The following is a 21,289-nucleotide window of genomic DNA, read 5'->3' as shown; positions in this document are numbered from 1 at the left end:
GTTGCAATAGGACTCCTTTGAATTCAGAGAATATGATGTCCTTAATGAATCATCAAGACATTTCTGGACAGTTTTAGGGGTTTTCTATGGAGATCTCATTTCTTAATTCTGACTCAACCACCAGAATGATTTGATATATATGACATATGACTCCTGCATACAATTAAGTGAATAAAAACCCTTAACCACATTTGCTAGTGGAAAAGAAATAAACTGCCCACATGTTTGGAACACATAACCCTAACTCTACCTCTACCTCATACTTAATCTCCATTAGTTTGAATTTTAGGGAGATTTATTAACATGCGGGGTACTAATATTGTACCGTTCAAGAATAATGAGAGAGTTGTGTGAAATGAGAAGTCCAGTGAATTACTGGAAAACCAAGATTCTCAAGGCAAAGCTAAAGGAACATTACTGATAACACATATGAGCTTGCTATCCAGCTTTTAAAATTTCTTTCACCATACTAATCTTATTGTCAATACATTTAAGATTATTTCTAAGTAATGCTCATCAACACCAATTCTATTTAAAATACTTTAAAGTACTTCACATGTGCCCAAGCCAATGTGGCTCAGTTGGAGTGTCATCCTGCAGGTTCGATTCCTGGTGAGGGCACATATGCAGGTTGTGGGTTCCATCCCCGGTCAGGGTGCCTACAGAAGGCAGCTAGTCGATCTCTCTCTCTCTCTCTCTCTCTCTCTCTCTCCTCTCTCTTCTCTCTGTCTTAAATCAATAGGAACACATCTTTGGTAAGGATTAAAGGGGGGGGAGTACTTCACATGTGTATAAGGGCAAGAGTAACAAATATGACAGTTCTTTGTAGATTCAAGGATAAAAGAATGCATGAAAGTGTTAAACAGCCTGATGAAATCCTAACTGGGTAGCGGCACAATTACTTAACAGATTGGATTATTCTGCAGAGAATTAGTGACCCCCCTTCAGTCAATGTATTTGGAGTCCTAGTGTGTGCCTGGTTCTCTGCTGGGTGCTAATGAATCCAGCACCTTCCTTTGGCTCAGAGGGCATCTGGCCTACTTCTCCCTTCTCTGTTAAATCATTTTGTCTCCAAGCCTTACATAATCATTCTACCGCAGGGAGACCTAGTGTGAGTAACATAATTATCCCCCCTTAAAGTTAGAATGAAATAACACCGACTTTTACTCTGAAATCCATGGAAATGTAGAATTTCCTGTTCTGTTGTCCTTGATAAAATATCACATAACAACTAGTTGCTGGGTTACTACATAAAACACAGGCCCCAAGCTGCAGTGGGGAAGAGCAGTTAGCAATTAAGTAACGGAAATGACTAGTGGTTTGAAACCCAGCAGACTGCCCAGGCATCTAGGTTACTTAGGCAACTTTTATCACTAAGGAAGTAGTTCTGGTGACTCATGCTCCTACAGAGTGGCTTCCTTCCTTCAAAAACTGGTGCATTCAGGGACCTTACCATTATGCATCTCTCTTCTTTTTCTTTGGACGAGGGCAGAAAAAGTGCATTGGATGGTATGGGTTTATTACTTAGTAGCATATTATTCACTGGCTGGCCCATATCTTGAAATTTAATGGACTCATGGTGATCAGAATAAAAGGTCAGTAGTTTCTGCAAAATATTGCTAAATTAAATACAGGTAGAGTTAGTAGCTTATTTTCTAAGCAGAAATGCTGTGTCTTATAATAATATTTCTTGTCAGTTTCATTTTGTTATTTAATCTGTGTTATTTAAAATACTAGTCACACTTCTGATAAACTAGACTACTGAAGTACTTTGTGCCACTACATTAAAATGACTTACTTGTTTCAAAGAGATGAAAAATGGGATTCAAGTCTCCTTTGAGAGTTGTCTAGAGGCGATGGTTATAAAAATAAAGGAGCTGGAAGGAAACTCCTTTGCCAGCGTGCCTCTCCAGATTTTCTCTCTACCTGCCTGATGCTCCAACGGTATTTGCTTATTGGCTTAAAAAAATAGTAGAGAAGTTGCGGAAGAAGTTAGTTCATCCAAAGCGTTTTAGGTCGATGTGTGTTTGGAGAAGTCAGTGGAAGAACGTACTGTCGACAGTTAAAGAAAACTGGGAGCCAAGCATCCGACTGGCTCCTGGGGTCGCTTCCTGTGAGGCCTGTGGTGCCAGCTCCTAGTGCGCTCCGCGTAGGGGCGCCTGAATCATCCTGCTATCTCTTGTCCTGACTCCAGAAGTCACGCTGTAAGGCTCACCATGTAGACAGTGTCGCTGTGGCTGTTTCCATGTTGCTTTCACTGCAGCCCTTTTCTGTTTTTAATTTTGTGGCTGGCAAAGCTTGAAAAGACCGTGAGTCAGGCCAACCATTCTTTCCCCTCCAGATAGAAGCCTTAGTGTGCGGCCAAGGCACTGAGCACGGGTTGTGCTCATGAACCTTAGCTGCTGGAAGCTTTTCTGTGGGGCCAGGGAACATGTGGGGGAAGTACTTAGTCCCGTGGTTCCCAAAGTGTGGTCCCCAGACCAGCTCGGCAGCAGCATCCCCTGGACATTTGTTAGAAATGCCAGCTATCCTTCCCCACTCCAGACGGACTGAATCAGAAAAACAGGGCGGGGGGGGGGGGGGGGGGGGGGGGAGATAGCAATCTGCGTTTTAACAAGACGATTCCAGATGATTCTGAGGAATGCTAAAGTCTGAGAACCATTGTGCTAATGAACTGTTAGTGCTTGTGGCCAGGGAGGGTATGAAAAATACAGAGGTTGGAGAGTGGGCATGCTGATGAGTTTTTGCTTATAAGGAAAAGAAGAATAGAGAGAAAAAATATTTTACATCTTAGAATTCCAAAAAAGAACAAAGAGAAATCCTGGAACATCATCAGCAGAACTAATTGCTTGCATGAACCTTTGCTTTCTCAGAGAAGGGCAATCCAGATGACGAGGTTACGGAAAATCTGTTTGCACAGCTCTGAAATTCTAGAATAATCTCTCTCGTGAGAAAAGACATGTCTTTTCATATTAAAGAATAAATTCAACTCAGGTTTTTAAAACTCTATAAGATTATTGTATTGCATTGACTAGGAGAACTTGTTGGCCCCTTGAAACTGCAGTCTCTACATCTGAAAACCACGTGTGTTGTTACTCTCCGTGAATTATCTCATTGGGATGAAGTGAGGGCTTCAATATATGTTAGAGGATTTGCGCGGCACTTTGAGCATGGAAAAATGCGAAGCATGAGGGTCAAGCATGGTTAATATAAATATTGATGGTGAAGAGAGGTTTAGAAGTTGATGCAAAAATGGGTTAATTTTTCAACTTCCCTTTGACATCTGCCCCTTTTAGTTCTGGCTCTGTCATGTATTAGTTTGTGATGTTAAGTAAAACACAGGTTTTTAAAGCTTTTAATCTTAGTTTCCTCATAAAAAACACAGCACGAATGATGCACACCCAGAGGATCCCTGTGAGAATAAAATTGGATTAAAATATGAAAATGCAGTGTCTAAAGGTCAAACATTACAAATTTTAGATGTTGCTGTTGTTTTATGTCTGGATTGGAGAGGCTTTGTGATTGTTGACACAGTGACATCACCCAGGAGTTTAGAAAACGTGTGTCAGCAGCTTGTATGATTACAAAAAAATAGTTGTGTTGACTTTTCTATTAATTCTCCATCAATGGAATGTTTCCACTTTCTCATGAAATAAGGGAGACCCACATATGTTTAATTAAAGAAAGTAAGCCTGACATTTTTTATCCTTTGAACTAAAAGACTACACTTCACTCATCCTTTGGTGGAAGGATGACTGTGGAGTCAAGTTAAGTGGGTAAATTCCCAGATCCTCTGCTTCCTATGGTGCAGCCATGGAGAAGGCTCAGTGTCCTCATATCTGAAATGGGGTGGTCATATTTCAGGGCTGCATGAAGATGAAGAGAAATGTGCATGAAATACATAGGCGAGTGCCTAGCACAGAGAAAGTACTCAATGATGTGGGTGTTTGTTATTAAACTCTAGCACGAAGAGGAGGACAGAAGCCTGGAAGTCAAGGGCAAGGAAGAATAAAAGAAGAGGGCAGCTGGTAAAAGGATCTGATCATTTTGAAAATGAAAATTCAAGGAGTTCCCATGACTTTTCTGGTCATTAAAGTCAATTCTCTGATCACTTCTAATTGAGAACATTAATCACGTGATTTATAATCTGCAAGTCATGTAATAATCAAAATTTCAATCTTGTGTTAAAGTTACATGTCTTCTCTCTCCTAGCTTGAGTGCTGGAGGCAAGGAGCCACAGAAAATGGGAATACTGGATTTCCCCCTCCCCTCCCCTCCCCAACCCTCCCCTCCCCTCTCTTCCCCTTCTCTCCCCTCCCCTCCCCTTCCCTCCCCTCCCCTCTCTCCCTCTCTCCATCCTCCTTCCTCATCTTGCTAACTACAGGTTAGAGCTCATCAACAGAAGAGGTGGGGGAGAAAAAGTTCTTTCTGGGCAGGTGCTATTGATGATTGAGTGTTGGTTTACACCTCTGGTTTCAGCTTGCATTTAAAACTGGCCCGTTTTCTAGCAGGTGCTTCTTGAGAGACTTCTCATTCTTGGGATTTCTCTTCCAACGCTCCCTTGACACACAGAAGTGCATTTTTATTTTGGCTTCCACAGAAGGTAGGAGTTTTTCAGAAGTACACTCCTTGCTTCTGTGTGCTCTGATATCTTCTTTCCAGTGGTGATTCTTGAACAGAGCCCAAGACAGCTAGCTCTCTCTTGTGTAGCTTAGATCTGGTCCAAGGGATGTACTTTACATTATAAAACTCAGAGGGTACCCTCTAGAGAGGGTATTATGTTAGTGAAATAAGCCAGACAGAGAAAAGACAAATACCATATGATTTCACTTGTATGTGGAATCTTAAGAACAACGTAAATGAACCAAAAACACAGACTCATAGATACAAAGAACAACATGAGGGTTGCCAGGTGAAAGGAGTTTTGGGGGGCTGGATAAAAAAGGGAGTAAGAAGTACAAATGGGTAGTCTCAAAAGAGTGATGGAGATGTAAAGTACAGCATAGGGAATACAGTCAATAATATTGTAATAACTATTATGGTGTCAGGTGGGTACTAGGATTATCATGGGGGTGTCACTTCAAAAATTATATAATTGTCTAACAACCATGCTATACACCTGAAACTAATATAAAATAGTGTTGAAAGTCAACTGTAGTCCTAACCAGTTTGGCTCAGTGCATAGAGTGTCAGCCTGTGGACTGAAAGGTCCCGGGTTGGATTCCCGTCAAGGACATGTACAGGTTGCGGGCACATCCCCAGTAGGGGGTGTGCAGGAGGCAGCTGATCGATGTTTCTCTCTCATCGATGTTTCTAACTCTCTATCCCTTTCCCTTCCTCTCTGTAAAAAATCAATAAAATAGATTAAAAAAAGGAAGAAAGAAAGTCAACTGTAATTGAAAAATAAAAAAACAAAAACCTCAGAGGGTAATGAGGAAACAAACTTCCTGGGTGGTTCTTTGAAGCACTTAACCTGTGCTTGAGGCGAGTGGCAAAGGGCCCCATAGATCTTCTGAGGAGAGGCATGCTGGCAACTTTCTCCAAAAACCTTCATCTTTTTACCTTCCACTGGGTAAACGGTTATAAATGTTATAGAACTCTTTCTGGAATCTTCCTTTGGAAACATTGCATTATACTGTTGTATTTTACTTTGGTATTGGCGTCTGATGTTTGGTACTTTTAGTCAAAAATTGCACAGTCAACTCCTACTGAGGTAAAAGGGGAGCGATCACTTTGGGAATGCTCTGCCTTCACAGACCATCGCCCAGAGTCGCTGGTGCTGGGACTCCTGGTGCTGGGACTCCGGAGTGCTCATGCTGATCACAGAGGAAAGCTTTAAATGAGAGTGAGTGTTTTTTAAGGTGCTGATATTTAGTCTTTTCCTCATAGGCAGCTTTTTAAAAAGAGACTGACATCACTTGAAAGTAAGTTATGTTACTGTTTTAGGAACTAAAATATTTTTTAAAATCATGTTCAAAAATAGATCCAGAGACAAAGAAGTGTGGAACAGACTGTGGAATCTCAGAGGGAAGCAGGGTGGGTGGGTGGGAAGAGATGAACCAAAGAACGTGCATGCATATATGCATAACCCTTGGACACAGACAATAGGGTGGTGGAGGCCTGGGGTGGAGGGTGGGGACAGGTTGCAGGGGTGGGCAAACTTTTTGACTCGAGGGCCACAATGGGTTCTTAAACTGGACCGGAGGGCCAGAACAAAAGCATGGATGGAGTGTTTGTGTGAACTAATATAAATTCAAAGTAAACATCATTACATAAAAGGGTACGGTCTTTTTTTTTTTTTTTTTTTAGTTTTATTCATTTCAAACGGGTCGGATCCAGCCCACGGGCCGTAGTTTGCCCACGGCTGGGTTAGAGGGTGTCAATGGAGAAAAAAAAAAGGGGACATCTGTAATACTTTCAACAATAAAGATCAATTAAAAGAAAAAAATCATGATCACATGAAGTTAAAAAACTATTAACTTTTATCACTTTTAAGATGACCCTCCATTCTTGCATGTATTCAAATAAACTAGTCTTGAGACAATTTAAACAAAATGTATTTTGTACTGTGCTTAAATTATGTTTTATTTTGCATTGCAGGCATATATATTTTTAATGTTAAAATCCAGACACAGACATATGTGTACAGATATGTGCAACTCTGAGCTCATGCCAAAAATGTCCCTGATGGCCTTGTGATAATTCTGTAGACGGGTACCTAAGTAAAATATAAACCTGGACTTGGAATGTCATGTAAGTCTCCTGCCTGCCTGATGCCCCTAACTACTCGCCTGCCTGTCTGATTGCCCCTAACCACTCGCCTGCCTGCTTGATCACCCCTAACTGCCTCTGCCTGCCTGATCGCCCCTAACCACTCTGCCTGCCTGCCTGACTGCCCCTAACCACTTACCTGTCTGCCTGCCTGATTGCCCCTAACCACTTGCCTGCTTGCAGATTGCCCCTAACACCTCTGCCTGCCTGCCTGATTACCCCTACCCACTCACCTGCCTGCCTGATCACCACTAACCCCTCTGCCTGATTGCCTGAATGCCCCTAACCACCTCTGCCTCAGCCCCGCCACCACAGCTTCATCAGGAATGACGTCCGGAAGGTCATTCGGCTGTTTGGTCTTATTACACTTTTATTATTATAGATAATTTGTTTTACCCATCAAAGTTAGCATGTATTATTTCTAAAATTCAGAAAAAAATCAAGATAATAAAATCTGTATACCTCTTTGATATATTGAATGAAATTCAGAACTGGTAATCATAAAATGTTAGGTGAAGAAAGTCAGGATATAAAATATATATGCAAGAAGATTATGATTTTGGTAAAATATAATTAGTGCAAAGACCAGAAACATCATAATGTTAGCCACAGTTCTCTCTTGTGGTTTTTAAATTTTATTTTTTATACATTTCTTAATTTCCCTTATATTGCTAAAAAAGAGAAAGAATGTGTAGAGGAGAGGCTCTTAGAATTGGGTTTGGCTTTCAATATGCTAGGCATTTCTGATGTGTGTTTATTGAGTCTCTTTCTATTTTGGTAATAATAAAAATCTGTTTTTCAAAAATAACGTTGGTTTGTTTTTATCTTATAGCACAAGTCATATAATGAAACTACCATCTGAAGCTTTTGGATTTTAAAACTGTGAATTCTACAAGGACATACAAATAATGCTCTTGCATTCTTTTCCCACCCTATTTGAGGATTTAGTCCTAAAATGAAATGAATAAAAAAAGATATGACATGCAGATTCCTGACATTCTTTCCTAACCAGAATGATTTTTAGCTCCTAATGTGGTTTCCCCCCAAAATATATATTGCCTCTCTTCTTTCATTTATTATTTGATGCCTTCCAGTTATTAAGAAAAAAAAAAACACCTGAATGCTTTCTTTCAATTTCTCTTTTTAAAAATGTGATTCTGTGACCTATAAATAAATCTGTTAATGAATGAATGAATAATAAATGTTAATAAATCAATGACTAGTGATTGACTTAGGTGATATTGAGCAGATCACATGAAGGTTTTTCTCTTTTTTTTAAAAAAAATATTTTATTGTTGAGAGTATTATAAATGTCCTCCATTTTACCCCCTTTGCCCTCTCCACACAGCTCCTACCTGACACCAGACCTTCACCTGTCTATTGTCTGTGTTCATGGGTTATGCATATATACATATAAATTCTCTGATTATCTCTGCCCACCCTCCTCCCCGCCTTCCTTCTGAGATTGTCAGTCTGTTTCATGCTTCCATGTCTGTGGTCCTATTTTTCTTGTCAGTTTCTTTTGTTCCTTAGATTCCATATATAAGTGAGATCATGTGATATTCGTCTTTCTCTGACATCCTTATTTCCCTATTCTTTGTGAAAAAAAAAAACACAGAGTAATAAGGAAGAAAAGCTGATCAGCCTGAAATAAATTAATAAGCATTTTAAACATTCATGAAGTTCTTTGAAACTTGAAGGCCTATGTTATCATTTATTATTGATATTATCTTATTATTCAAACATACTTTTGCCATCTTCTGAAATATAGTTAATTTTAGTCATTATGAATTCCCTAAATGACTAAACATAGAACAAATTCCTTTGGGACTTGTACTATATTTTCACTCCGCAGTCATTACCTTAGATGGAAATGCAACGCTGATAGTCTTGATTTGCAGAATTAAGTTAACTCTGTAATATAAGGGGTGTTGGCCTCTGGTGCATTCCAGCTGCGAAGTTGTGCTTGTGTAGTATAATGTTTACATAAGTGACTTTGAAAACTGATAAGGTAAATTTTAGCAATTTTAAGTAAATAACAAAGTTGGTTTGTTTTTATCTTACATGGTGAATCAATACAGTAATGGGAGTACAATGGAACTGTTGTGTAATTACATGTCAGTTATTTTTATCACTATTGGATCAAATGAGAATGATGCTAACTGATGCCATTGTGTATCTAAGCTAGTACCTAACTAGCAAGGATGAAGTGAAAAACCTTACAGATGATTTTCCTCTGGATTTTGGTTTGTCAGTACTGACAACTATAGCAATGAAAAATAAAGACTATGAAGAAGAATAAGGGCTTTTGTGGAGTTTGAGTGTGTGTGTATGTGTCTGGTGTGTGTGTGTGTGCATGTGTGTGCGCGCACGTGTGTGTGTGTGTGTGTGTGTGTGTGTGTGTGTGTGTGTGTGTGTGATTTCCTTTCCCTGGTCTTGCTGGATCTGGTTTGTGGGATTTAGAACTCAAACAGTTCTCCATGTTCAGATAAATTACTAGAGAAAGGAGCAAAGTAATAACAGCTCTCGAAACCATTACATTTTTATCTCCTCTATTCCCATTGTGGGCCTTGCTTTTCCACCTGAAATAATGCAGGCTTCACAGAAAACAGTAAGGAAATACATCTTGTTAGATAACGTGCCAATTAGTCTCTTGGCAGTACATTCTTTTTGAAAACATACTAGAAAAACAATTTCTCTATATAATTGTTAGAAAAAAAATAGTTGTATTTTATGCTATGACAAAGTTGTTAAGAAAGTGGGAAGAAGTCAGTATTTATTGTTCTAATGTATGTATATATGTATATATATATAATTAATAATTGAATACAGACAACTACCTTCTTAACAAATTTTATTCCTGTTTCATAGATGAAGAAAGTATTAGAAGCAGGATTCATATTAATCTATCTGTTCTCAGGACCATGTTTCTTGCACTGTATCAAGTTGTCTTTGCAGGAGTGACTGGGCAGAGAATCTACACTAATAAAAGAGAAACATGGTAATTGGCGTACGACCGCTACCCTTCCCATTGGCTAATCAGCGTATCCTTACGCAAATTAACTGTCAGCCAAGATGGCGGCCGGCAGCCAGGCAGCTGGAAGCGAACATGAGGCTTGCTTGCTCCAGGGACTGCAGACTCCAACGTTCCCCGCCTCACTTGCTGGCCTCTGAGCTGGCAGTTTGAAACATTCTAACAAATATAGGCCGGGATCTCAGAGCTGAAGTTATACATTGTTTCGGTTATATAACCGAAACAAACCAGATACCTGCTCTCAGAGCTAGAGCCAGAGCTAAAGCTGGCCAAGAATAAAATAAAAAAAAGGAGTGGTTGGGAGCTTCAATCAACAACTGCCAGCCTGAAAGCAGCCCTCAGCCCCTCACCCAGGCTGGCCAGGCACCCCAGTGGGGACCCCCACCCTTATCCAGAACACCCTTCAGGGCAAACCAGCTGGCCCCCAGGCCTCTATCCTATATAGTAAAAGGGTAATATGCCTCCCGGCATAGGGATCAGCGGAGCTGCGAGGCCTCCTGGCACCAGATCAGCATGACAGGGGGCAGCGCCCAAACCCCCTGATCGCCCTGTGGCTCTGTGGGTGATAGAGGGTGGCGCCCCAACCCCCCCTCCCCCACGGGCCCTGCTCTGTGTGTGACGGGGTAGAGCCATAACCTCCCCATAGGCCCTGCTCTGTGCGTGACAGGGGGGAGCTCCCCAACCCCCTGATTGGCCCTGTTCTGTGTGTGACAGGGTACGGAGCCCCAACCCCCCTGATTGGCCCTGCTCTGTGCGTCACAGGGGGTGGCGCCGCAACCTCCCCATAGACCCTGCCTTGAGTGTGATAGGGGGCGGTGCCCCAACCCCCCAATCAGCCATACCCTGAGCGTGACTGAGGGTGGCATCGCAACCTCCCAATCCGCCCTGCTCTGAGCCTGACCAGGGGCTGCACCTAGGGATTGGGCTTGCCCTCTGCCACCCAGGAGCAGGCCTAAGCCAGTAGGTCATTATCTCCTGAGGGGTCCCAGACTGCGAGAGGGCACAGGCCGGGCTGAGGGCCCCCCTTCCCCCCCGAGTGCACAAATTTTTGTGCACTGGGCCTCTAGTCTATAATAATAAAAGCATAATATGCTAGACTGGACGACCTTCAGACAACCTTCGGGACGAAGCCACGGCTGCTTTGGGCCTCTAGTCTGTTATAAATGTTAGTAATTAGCCTTTGAGATGGTTCCTTTTTTGTGAAGCAGAATTAACCCGTTTGTCTGACCATTATAACATGCCTTGCCCTGTCACTTCAGGTTTCCTTCACTGAGCTCACAGTTGCCTTCATTTCTCAGGCCGACCTGTCTGTTCTCAGGAAGCAATGCGTTCTACTGACTAGGGCTGCTTTGGTTTGGCCCCTCGGCTACATCTCAGGGTATTCTGGGAAGACCTCTGGGAGAAACCTGAGTTGGAATTCCCTGCTCTCCACCTAGCCGTGGGCTGGGACAAGTTATCTAAACCTCTGGACCTCTGTGTCTCTGTGTCTCCATCTCTAAAAATGAGGCTGGGAGAAACCAGTGGCTTACAATCATGTCCTACAGGTTCACTTAAAGGCAGCTATGGGGGTTAGTGGGGGTGGAAGATCTGGGCCTCCTATCACCGAGCTTCAGCAACACAACAGCTGTGTGTGCACGCACGTGTGTGCTCACTCTCCCTCTCCCTCTCCCTCTCCCTCTCCCTCTATGCTCTGATTCTAGATGACATTTTGTTTGAACAAAGAGTGCTATATTTAAAAATAGTTGAAAAAAAACACAAAATAAAACACTGGAAAGCAGGCCTTCTAGCTGGGCCTAAGGAAATAGGTTCCTTCTAGTTCTAACTTTCCATGAGCTTATGAAAGCAGTTTTAAAGACAGAGAATTTCACTACCTTTGACTAAAATGTAATGTTTAACATTTGCTGAAAATCATTTTTATTTCATTTATCTTTTAACCATTTTTAAGTTACATTTTTCAGAAATAACCTCAAAGAGAAAAATCAATGTCAAAATCTGTGAGTGCTTTGAAATGGCAAGCTACAAGACAAGCTTCATGGTGGCCATGCTTTTCATCAGAAAGTCTATAATGATACTCCTTTTGATTGCAATTAAAAATTATTCTTTTTCTTCTTTAGAGGTAAGTGTAAAGCATATTCACAACCCAAAGTCACTAGACTTCACCTCACAACAGAAAAGTTCCACTCCTTCAAGAGGTTCGTCCTCTTCCATCTGCTCTTTTTCTCCTGGAAGTGTATCGTGTCATCGAGAGAACACACCCACTGTCTCCTCTCTCTTTTCCCCTGTGACAGTCTGTGAATAAGATGGCTGGACACCAGAGAAAAAAGACGAATGTTTGGCTACAAGGTCTGCTTTTATGTGGGTCCCTTTCACTCCGTGTTTGTGGGGCACTTGCTTTAAATCAGGTCCAATGTGCAATAATTAAGCAATTGCTGCTCATGGGATGATGGGCTGCCCAGGAGGGTCATAACGTGCAGAGACTGCCCCTCTCCAGCACCTCTGTCCAGCAGGGCTTTCTGTGGTGATGGGAACGTCCTCTCTCCTTTCGGAGCAGCACCGTCGCCAACAGCCATGGCGGCCATCCGACACTTGAAAGGTGCCTAGTGTGGCTGCTGAGCTAAATTTTGCAAGTTAATTAAACTCAGATCACCAAATGTGACCAGAGGCTACCCAATGGGCAATGGAGCTCTAGAGAATCAATGAAATTTTTATTTATTTTTGAAATTTTAAAAATAGTGCTATGCTTTGGAACTAGAAGGTATTAAATTGTTTTTATTATTATTACTATTATTATTATTATCATTGTTGGCTCCTTTATGGTCAGAAATAGAGTGTAGAGTTGTACACTTTTAAAGTTGTTTTGATTAAAAGTTTCTTCTGTGCCCAGCACAAGAAAAAAAATCAATAAATGATTGGATGATACTGATAGGTTCGCCCTCACCTCTACCCCAGGTCTCCCAGCTCATACATCCTTCTTTTAAGGTCACTTGGACAGTTTTGCCTTAAGACTGCCAGGCCTGTACACCCACCTTTCACAGCTCCTCTGGCCTTTCTGGGAGTTAAGAGCTAGGCGTTTGTCCCTCTCGCTGTGTGCTGCTGCCTTCTGACTTGCTATGCGTCTACACTCAGGACCCCTTCAGTCGTGCCTATGACTTCCAGACTTCCAGCCTTTCCTTCACTCTGCTCTGGGCAGGCTCCTCCTCCCACCAGCTCGCTAGGGCCTTCGATGCCTGTGCCATCTGGACCACTCTGTAGCCTGATGATCTGACCTTGTTTAGGGCCCAGTGTTCAGTTACGGCTCCTAAAATGGGCATCACCAAACTACAGTGTGATTGACTCCAGGGATCAGTCATGCCACATGACACAGCTGAAGGGACTGAGAGCGCATCACTCAGAGAATGTTATTACATAGATACTATTTATAAAACATGCATGTATATTATGCTAGGCATTGGGCTAATTGCTTTTAATTTTCACGTAATCCTTATAGCAACCGCATGTCCTATTTCTACACATTGCAGATGTTGCTAGTGTCAGAGAGGTTGGGTGACTTTCCCCAAGTCACCAAGTTAGGAAGCAGCAGATTTATGATTCCTGTTTACACTCTGTGACTCTGAAGCTTGCAGTTTTAACCACAACATAATTCCTTATAGAACACAGAGAGTTCTTTACAATCAGTACAGAGGGCAAATCTCAAAGGAACTGGATTTTAGGTCATTTTAAAGAAGAGTTTTTAGTAATTCAAGCCCTTCACCACCACCCCACCTCTGTGAAGTACTCTGGGTCTCTCATTAGCAGCTCACCAGCCAAGGACTGGTGCTGGCTGAGCAGAAACACCGTAAAAGGCATTTAGAATAAGTGGAACTCACAAGTGGCAGATGAGCACTTCGGGCCTTTCCAATTCAAGTTTCTTCTGAATGTAATTTCCTCTCTGGAGGACATTTTTGCCAATTTACTCCCATATGACTACTTTTAAAATTTTTTCCATGTAATTCATAAAGACCACTTTTCCCCATGTAAAACCAGGATGCAATTTATTCATTATTTCAATTGGCATAAGCAGGGTATACTCTACCTGTGGGTGAGCCTGTATAGGAATCCACCTCATGTTTCACAGAGGAATAAAAATTGCCTGGATCATGGAACCTCAAAAATGATTTCAAAAAGTATTTTAAGCATTTGACAGACTTTAATTTAGTTAGATATTAATGATCAGAGAAACACAGGAGAGGAAGAATAGAATATTATTAGATTTCAAGTTAATAATTATCCCTTAAATAATTGAGTATGCTATTATCATTTTGATATAATCCTTAGAATTATATTGTAACCTTTAATTATTTCCAATATACTTCACATGTGCCAGGTGATAAATAGCATTTTTAAAAATCCTCATCTGAGGACATGTTTTTATTTGTGATTATATATATATATATATATATAGAGAGAGAGAGAGAGAGAGAGAGAGAGAGAGAAACATTGATCAGTTACCTCTTATACCCACCCCCATGAGGGATCGAACCTGAAACCTAGGTATGTGCCCTACCTGAGAATCAAACCTGCATGGGCCAATGCTCCAACCGAGCCACCTAGCCAGTGCATGAGAAGCATTTTTTTTACAAGTGTGTTTTCTCTTTGTTTGTGTATTTTAAAAATATATTTTTTATTTATTTCAGAGAGGAAGGGAGAGGGAGAGAGAGGTAGAAACACCAATGATGAGAGAGACATTGATTGGCAGCCTCCTGCACTCCCCACACTGGGGATTGAGACTGCAACCTGGGCATGTGCCCTGACTGGGAATCAAATCAATGACCTCCTGGTTCATAGGTTGATGCTCAACCACTGAGCTATACTGGCCAGGCATGTTTCTCTGTTTTGAAGGAAAATGCACTGACTATCCTGAAGTCAACGTTTTGATATTTGTATTTTCAAAAAGGATGCTGAGTTTCAATATATATCTTCTTTTTAACATTTATCTGCCCATCCTATATTCCTCCTCAACTACTCCTGATTGGGGCATTCCTCCCACCCCCAACTCACAAAACTTGTGCAAGTGGTTGGAAGAGAACACCCACATAATCCAAGGGGCCTAACATCTACAACTAACTTCTATGGAGATAGTTGTAAATTATGATTGTGGAGAAGTTCATATTCTTGAAATGATTAGCACACACAATAGTCTTTAGAGAAGAAATACTGTGTAAAGAAATTATGTGGCGTACACTAGTAGGAAGTCAAAACTGGGCTAAAGAGAACTGAAAGGAGTTAGTGATAGGAGCAGGTGGAATCTGTATTTCAGAGAACTGGATGGGGTGGAATAAGGAACTGAAACAAGCGGGGGTGCCTAGCCTGGGGATCTGGAAGGAAGGTTCCACTTGAAGTGTGGGTCTTGAAGAATTCTAGGCAAGTAAAGAATGTAAGTAGGAAATGGTGCTTGGGGAATGCTGAGCCGTCTGATTTACAGTGGAGTTGGAGTTCAAGAAGGGTGAAAGCAAAGTTAACAAATAAAGGTAAGTCTGGGGTTCTATTGTGAAGACTCTTCACAATATCAGAGTGAACCGTCTGTAACCAGCCTGTGTGGGGATGAGATTCTACCTCCTGTTCTCCCAGGAGGTTGGAATTTTTCATGAACTCTTCCACATATTTCTGTCCTGTCTCTCCCCTCCAGGGTCAGAACCTTGGTCATATTTATTTTGATTTATAGTGTTAATGCTGAACAGATTCTAGATTTATTTAATGTGTTGATTATTGACTGTATATGGCATGATATCTATTTATGGCACTAATATTATGTAATACATATTAGAAGTTTGCTTCATGCATCACATATGATGTTAGTGTGTGCATGATTTCTGTGAGTTGGTTTAAGAGTACATTTGCTTAAAGCAGATTTTTAAAATGTCTCCTTTCTAGATCATTTCAATTTGAGCGGATAATTAACATGTGGCCCAATCAGGACCTCCTTTGCAAGTACTGAGTCAGTCACAGGACCTTCCTTGAAGCTGCATGGCCCTCAGCAATCATTTCCCTTTCTTCCTTCCCCTTCATGATACAGATGAAGAAACCAGGCTCGGTGCAGAGTCACACACAACCAGTTATTGGCAATGCCAGGGCTAACCTCAGGTCTCTGCTATCTTTCTACCACACAACCCTTCTTATCTGAAATAAGTGACCAATAAATGCAAAACATTTGAAGTATAATACACATTTACAATTTAAACATTCATAGGACACATCAATGTGGATCAGACAGTTCTGTAATTCAGATAACAGTAGTTATACTGTTAGTTGTTATGTTAGCACATGTGCAAAGTTTCTGAGAAATCAGTTAACTTAGTACAAGTGGTCCTCCCTAATTTTTTCTTACAAGACCCGAGGCGGTAATGGGAACAACACAGGGACACTTCATAATGAGAACATTGCCTCTCCGACATATAGCCTTTTTTTCTTTCTTGGTCTGTAATCTAATTTATAATAATTTGGTCACTGGACCATCCGGGAGAAGCAAGGCCCTAGCACTTGGAGGACCATAAATAGTCCTATATTGCACTGACCGCATATCCTATGGAGGGTGTTTTCCAAGCTAAAATATAAGTAGCGCCGCTAACAATGATAGCAGGCACCAGGGCTCTGCTGCACAGGTGCTACTTCCCTACGTGTAACTCTGGGACCTTCTCTGGGGAAGAGGCCGGTAAGACTTATCGCCATGACCCAAGCACGTGTTAGGTGCTCCAGGCTGATGGGAAAAGGTTGGAACAATTCAGGCGTTCGAGGGATTTCTGGAGAAGCGACATGCCTGAAAAGTGAGTTTTCTGGATTCCAACGATTTTGAGGCAAAGGCAAATTTTGCCCCTCCACTGAGCTCCAGATTTCTTCCTTCCCAAGGCCCTGGAAAACACTTAGAAGGGTGACGAAGCGCACATGAGGCCACAGAGCGGCTGCTATTCACTGGTGAGACCTCACTGTTACATGCCCTGTGTCCCCGGTCGGCCCCTGCCAGTCCCAGGCCCCAGCTGCCAGGTGAAGCCCTGAGCCTGAGCTGCAGGAAGGGGCGGAACTGAAAAGCCGCGGAACCCGAGGCCAGGGCGCAGCGCCGGCGGAGGGAGGAGAAGTTGGGGGACCAGCAGGCCTAGTTCCGGGGTGGCGGTGGCGGCGCGGGGATGGAACCCCTGCGGGTGCTGGAGCTGTACAGCGGCGTGGGGGGCATGCACCAGGCGCTGAGAGGTGAGAGTGCACCGAGCGCCTCCATTCCCGCCAGGCGCTGCTCGGAGCTCTGGCTCCAGCGAGGGGAGGAGCGGCGAGACGCCGGGGGCGGAGACGCTGGAGGGGGTGGTGGTGGTGGAGGCTCGGTTGTCCTGGAAACAGCGCCTGCGGGCCGCCGCCTCCCGCTGCTCTGTGGTGGAGACTCTTCTTCCTGCCCTGAACCTTAGAGAGCTCAGTTCCTGGGTCCTGATCCTCCAGGCTGGGCTCTGAGTCATCCTACAGGGGACCCCCGGGGCGGAGGGGCGAGCCGACACCCAGGCCCAGGGCGGTAGCGCCGAGCGGCGGGGGAAGAGGGTCCCGCCCCCGGAAGTCCCCGCGGGGAGGGGCGTCGCTGGTCTGGTCGGGTCTCCGGGTGACCCCGGGCTCTAGGGGATCACTGCGGTTCCCGGTAGAAACAGTGAACCCCGAGAGCGGGTCTCTTCCCATCACTGAGAAGCCACACCCTTCGTGGTGCATGCAGTCTAGGTGCGTTTAGGCGCGAGAGGGGTCGAGTTCGAACTCAGTTGCTCTGTCACCTTCTTTACCATTTTTGAACCTGTTCCCTGGCTTTAAAATGTGCAAAGTAATTCTTTGAGAGAAGGATTAATGTGAGGAGTGAAAGAGGGAGCATACAGTTTAATAATGCCTGGTAGATTGTAGCCGCTCACAATATTATCAATTACTATTAGCACTATAGCTTTTATGGACCTCTTCCAGTTTGACGTTTTAAAATTTTCGGTGCTAAGTTGGGACTGAAAAGGTTGTGTGGGTTTTTTTGGTGATTTTCACTCCAAAAAGATGGATTGAGCAAGTCCCAGTTCTGTGCCAGGTCCTGTGCCGGGCACTGGAGACACAGAGAGACAAATAGACTTTGTGCATGTTTATACTTAAATTACCAAGACAACCACAAAACTGAAACGTCCCTGCTTCCTTTTTTAGTACCAAGGGTAACAAGAGACTGAATAGTGTAAGATACAGACAATGTGGAATGAGTTGAGCATGTAAGTTTTCTGAAAATATGCATTGTTTTGATTTTAGACTATTGTTAAATTTTTATTACCAATTATTTGCTAGCTCTCCCCTGTTCAGTTGTCTTATCAAAACTTACCAGCATGAAAACAAAACTCCAGTACAATTTACTTCCTTAGTTAATTTTCCCTCAGATCTTGAAACTCGATTTTAAATGTTGCTCAGCACTTCACCATACACTGTCGTTCAGCCACTCCGTAAGTGTTGGGTATTGCAAGGATAAATGTGCTCGTTATATCCTGGAGCATAAATCCTGATTTTCTCGATAAGCATGTTTTCTAAAAGTCGAGTTAATTCATTCAACAATAAAAGACTGATTTTGTGCCAGTTACTAAGTCGAAAATTATGAGAATATTTTTAAGGCTTTTGATAATAATAACTATTTGCTTTTCAGAGGTTTATGAACTACATAGTCTTCAGAATTGGTATTATCCAGTTTTAACTTTTGCTAATTTGACAGGGGCAATTGCATAATTTTAATTTTTTTTTTTGTTAATGAAACACGTATTTTCTCTCCTGTCAGCCAATGAAACCTGAATTTGTACACATATTTATTTCTATTATCACTGCCACCATTGTGAACCTAAGCTGTACTTTCTCTTAATTAAAACTAGAGGCCTGTTGCATGAAGAGATTTGTGCAATAGGCCTTCCTTCCCCTGGCTGCTGGCACCGGTTTTCCTCCGGCACCCGAGACCCAGGCCTTCGCTCTGGCCGGGCCGATTAGGGTCGCTGGGCTGAGGGGAGCGATGTAGCCTCCGTCCGCGCCGCCGCTCGGACCCGGCCCGACCCTGATCCTGAACCTGCCCGGGCTCGAGCCGGCCTGGCAGTCGAGGGGCGAGTCCGGAGCAGGCGAGGGGCCATGGCCGACCGCGGGTGCCTGCTGCAGCCGCTGCCGCTGCCCGCTGAGGTGAGGGAGAGCCTGGCTGAACTGGAGCTGGAGCTGTGGGAACGTGAGTGGCCCTGCCACGGGGCTCCGCCTGGCTCTCACCTCCTACCCAGGCCCCCACCATGCTTCTCACTCCCGGACACCCTGCCCCACCTCTCACCCCCCACCCCTGACCTGGGACCCCCGCCATGCTTCGCCAGACTTTTGCTGCTCCGCTGGCCCAGGGGCCGTGAGGCTTTGCTCCACCGCTTGGAGCCTACATATGCAAATTAACCGCCATCTTTGTTAGGTTAATTTGCATGCTCCCCTGATTGGCTGGTTAGTGTAGCGAAGGTATGGTCAATTTACATGTTTGTCTATTATTAGGTAAGATATTAAAGTAATTTCCTCACTGCTCTCCTGCTTTCACTCTGCTTTCTCACTCCATCCTTTCTCCACATAGTAACAGAATGATCTTTTTGCAAAGTAAACTGGATCATGTCACTTCCTTGCTTAACTGGCTTCCATTTGAGGTTACTAGTAGAATCACAGTCCCATATTCTTACTAGGCCTGTGACATCTGGCTTCTGTCTGCCTCTGGTTCTCTTTTTCAGGCACACTGGTCTTCTTTGTCTATATTCTCAAACCCTCATGTTCCTGCCACACTCTGGCCTTTGCTATAGTCTCTACCCACAGAGCTTTAACCCCAGACTTTTCCAAAGCAGATGCATTTCATTTTCCATGTCTTGGTTCGTAGGTGGCCTCTTCAGAGTAGCTTTCCTTGGCTGACCCTGTGATCCACAGAGCCTTCCTGCTGCCTCTGTGCTAAATTAATGTTACATAATATGACATTACTTGAATATTTCAGCTATATTCTTTCATCATTTATAATGAAAATGTTCATAAATCTAATTTTGGATTTTCTCATAGGGAAAATGATGGGGGATTGACTTTTATTCTAGTTGTTTCATATTTGGACACATACATACAGCATGTGTGTGTGTGTGTGTGTGTGTATAGTTTGATCTTAGAAAAAGGTTGGGAAGGTGCACATTGTCCTATTACCAATATTAACTCCTTGAGAGTGGATTAGGGATGATGGTCTCTCTGCTACCAGTAAACATACCAAGAACATCTGAGCCATAGGGCCATTGTACTTGCTGTTCCCTCTGTCTGGAATGCTGTCTCTAGAGAGCCACATGACTAGTCCCTTGTCTTTATTTTATTTTATTACTTTATTTTTACTGTTGACATTATTACAGATGTCCCCATTTCCCTCCCCCTCTTTTACCCACCTCTAACCAGACCCTGACCCCCTTCCCTCTGTCCATCACCACACTGTTGTCTGTGTCCATGGGTTACACATATATGTTCTTTGGCTAATCCCTTCACCTTTTATCCAGTCCACCCTCCCTCTCCCCTCTGACAGCTCTCAGTCAGTTCCATATATTCATGCCTCTGTTTCTATTTAATTCATCCGTTTATTTTGTTCATTAGATCCCACATATAAGTCTTTCTCTGACTGGCTTATTTCACTTAGCATAATTATCTCCATGTCCATCACAAAGGGTAAGATTTTCTTCTTTTTTATGGCCATGGAGTATTCCATTGCTGTCTTCAATATCATCTTCTCAGACCACTATAGAAAACTGCAGTCTCTGCCCATTCTGCCTATCCCCCTTATTGTTTTATTTTCCTCTTAGCATGTATTGCTGCCTATTATACTGTGTATTTTACTTGTTAATGTTTTTAATCAACTACCTCCCCTTCTAAAATGTAAGTTCCTTGAGGGTGGAGATATTTTTGTTTGTTCTGTGTGGGATTTGCTTATTTCCCATGTTGTTCACTACTATATTCTCTGCACCTAGAATAGTGATTGTTGCATAGTGGATGCTCAATAAACATTTGTTGAATGAGTACATTAGTTATAGAGCATGGACATTTTAAAAGTTGATGATATTGTCAACTTATATTTTAAAGGGATATATCCAATAAATTGTGTTACCATAAATATGCTAATATAACATTTAAACTGACATAATTTATTAGGTGAAATTATTTTAACTTTTTAATTACTAGTGAAGTTGAATATTTAAAAATGCCATTTTACATTTATATTCTTTTTGTCTTGTATGATACATTTAGAAAGGGAACCCTGGTACACTGCTGGTGGGAATGCAGACTGGTGCAGCCATGGTGGAAAACAGTATGGAGTTTCCTCAAAAAACTAAAAATGGAACTCCCATTTGACCCAGTGATCCCACTTCTAGGAATATATCTTAAGAAACCCAAACACCAATCAGAAAGAATATATGCAGCCCTATGTTCATAGCAGCACAATTTGCAATA

At 42.6% G+C, this 21,289-nt stretch overlaps 1 protein-coding gene and 1 long non-coding RNA gene across 2 annotated transcripts in view; both read left to right on the top strand.

The window, feature by feature from the left end:
* The first annotated feature begins 4,337 nt into the window (after positions 1-4,337).
* Positions 4,338-8,314, top strand: LOC139021760 (uncharacterized). The gene is made up of 3 exons (XR_011473545.1): positions 4,338-5,845; positions 6,601-6,753; positions 7,604-8,314. It is a non-coding gene; the product is annotated as an uncharacterized lncRNA (long non-coding RNA).
* Positions 8,315-16,943: 8,629 nt separating this feature from the next.
* The window catches only part of TRDMT1 (tRNA aspartic acid methyltransferase 1), a 61,084-nt gene continuing 56,738 nt past the window's right edge, over positions 16,944-21,289 (top strand). Inside the window, exon 1 of the mRNA XM_070408032.1 lies at positions 16,944-17,026. Coding sequence (XP_070264133.1) covers positions 16,963-17,026 — 64 coding nt within the window. The 5' untranslated portion in view covers positions 16,944-16,962. The remainder of the gene's footprint in view (positions 17,027-21,289) is intronic.

This window comes from Myotis yumanensis, unplaced genomic scaffold (genome assembly GCF_028538775.1).
Source record: "Myotis yumanensis isolate MYYU_CA2020_CCGP unplaced genomic scaffold, mMyoYum1.0.hap1 SCAF_1, whole genome shotgun sequence".
Taxonomy (NCBI): Eukaryota; Metazoa; Chordata; class Mammalia; order Chiroptera; family Vespertilionidae; genus Myotis; species Myotis yumanensis.
Note: the sequence above shows the minus strand (reverse complement) of the source record. Positions and strands in the feature narration are given on the sequence as shown.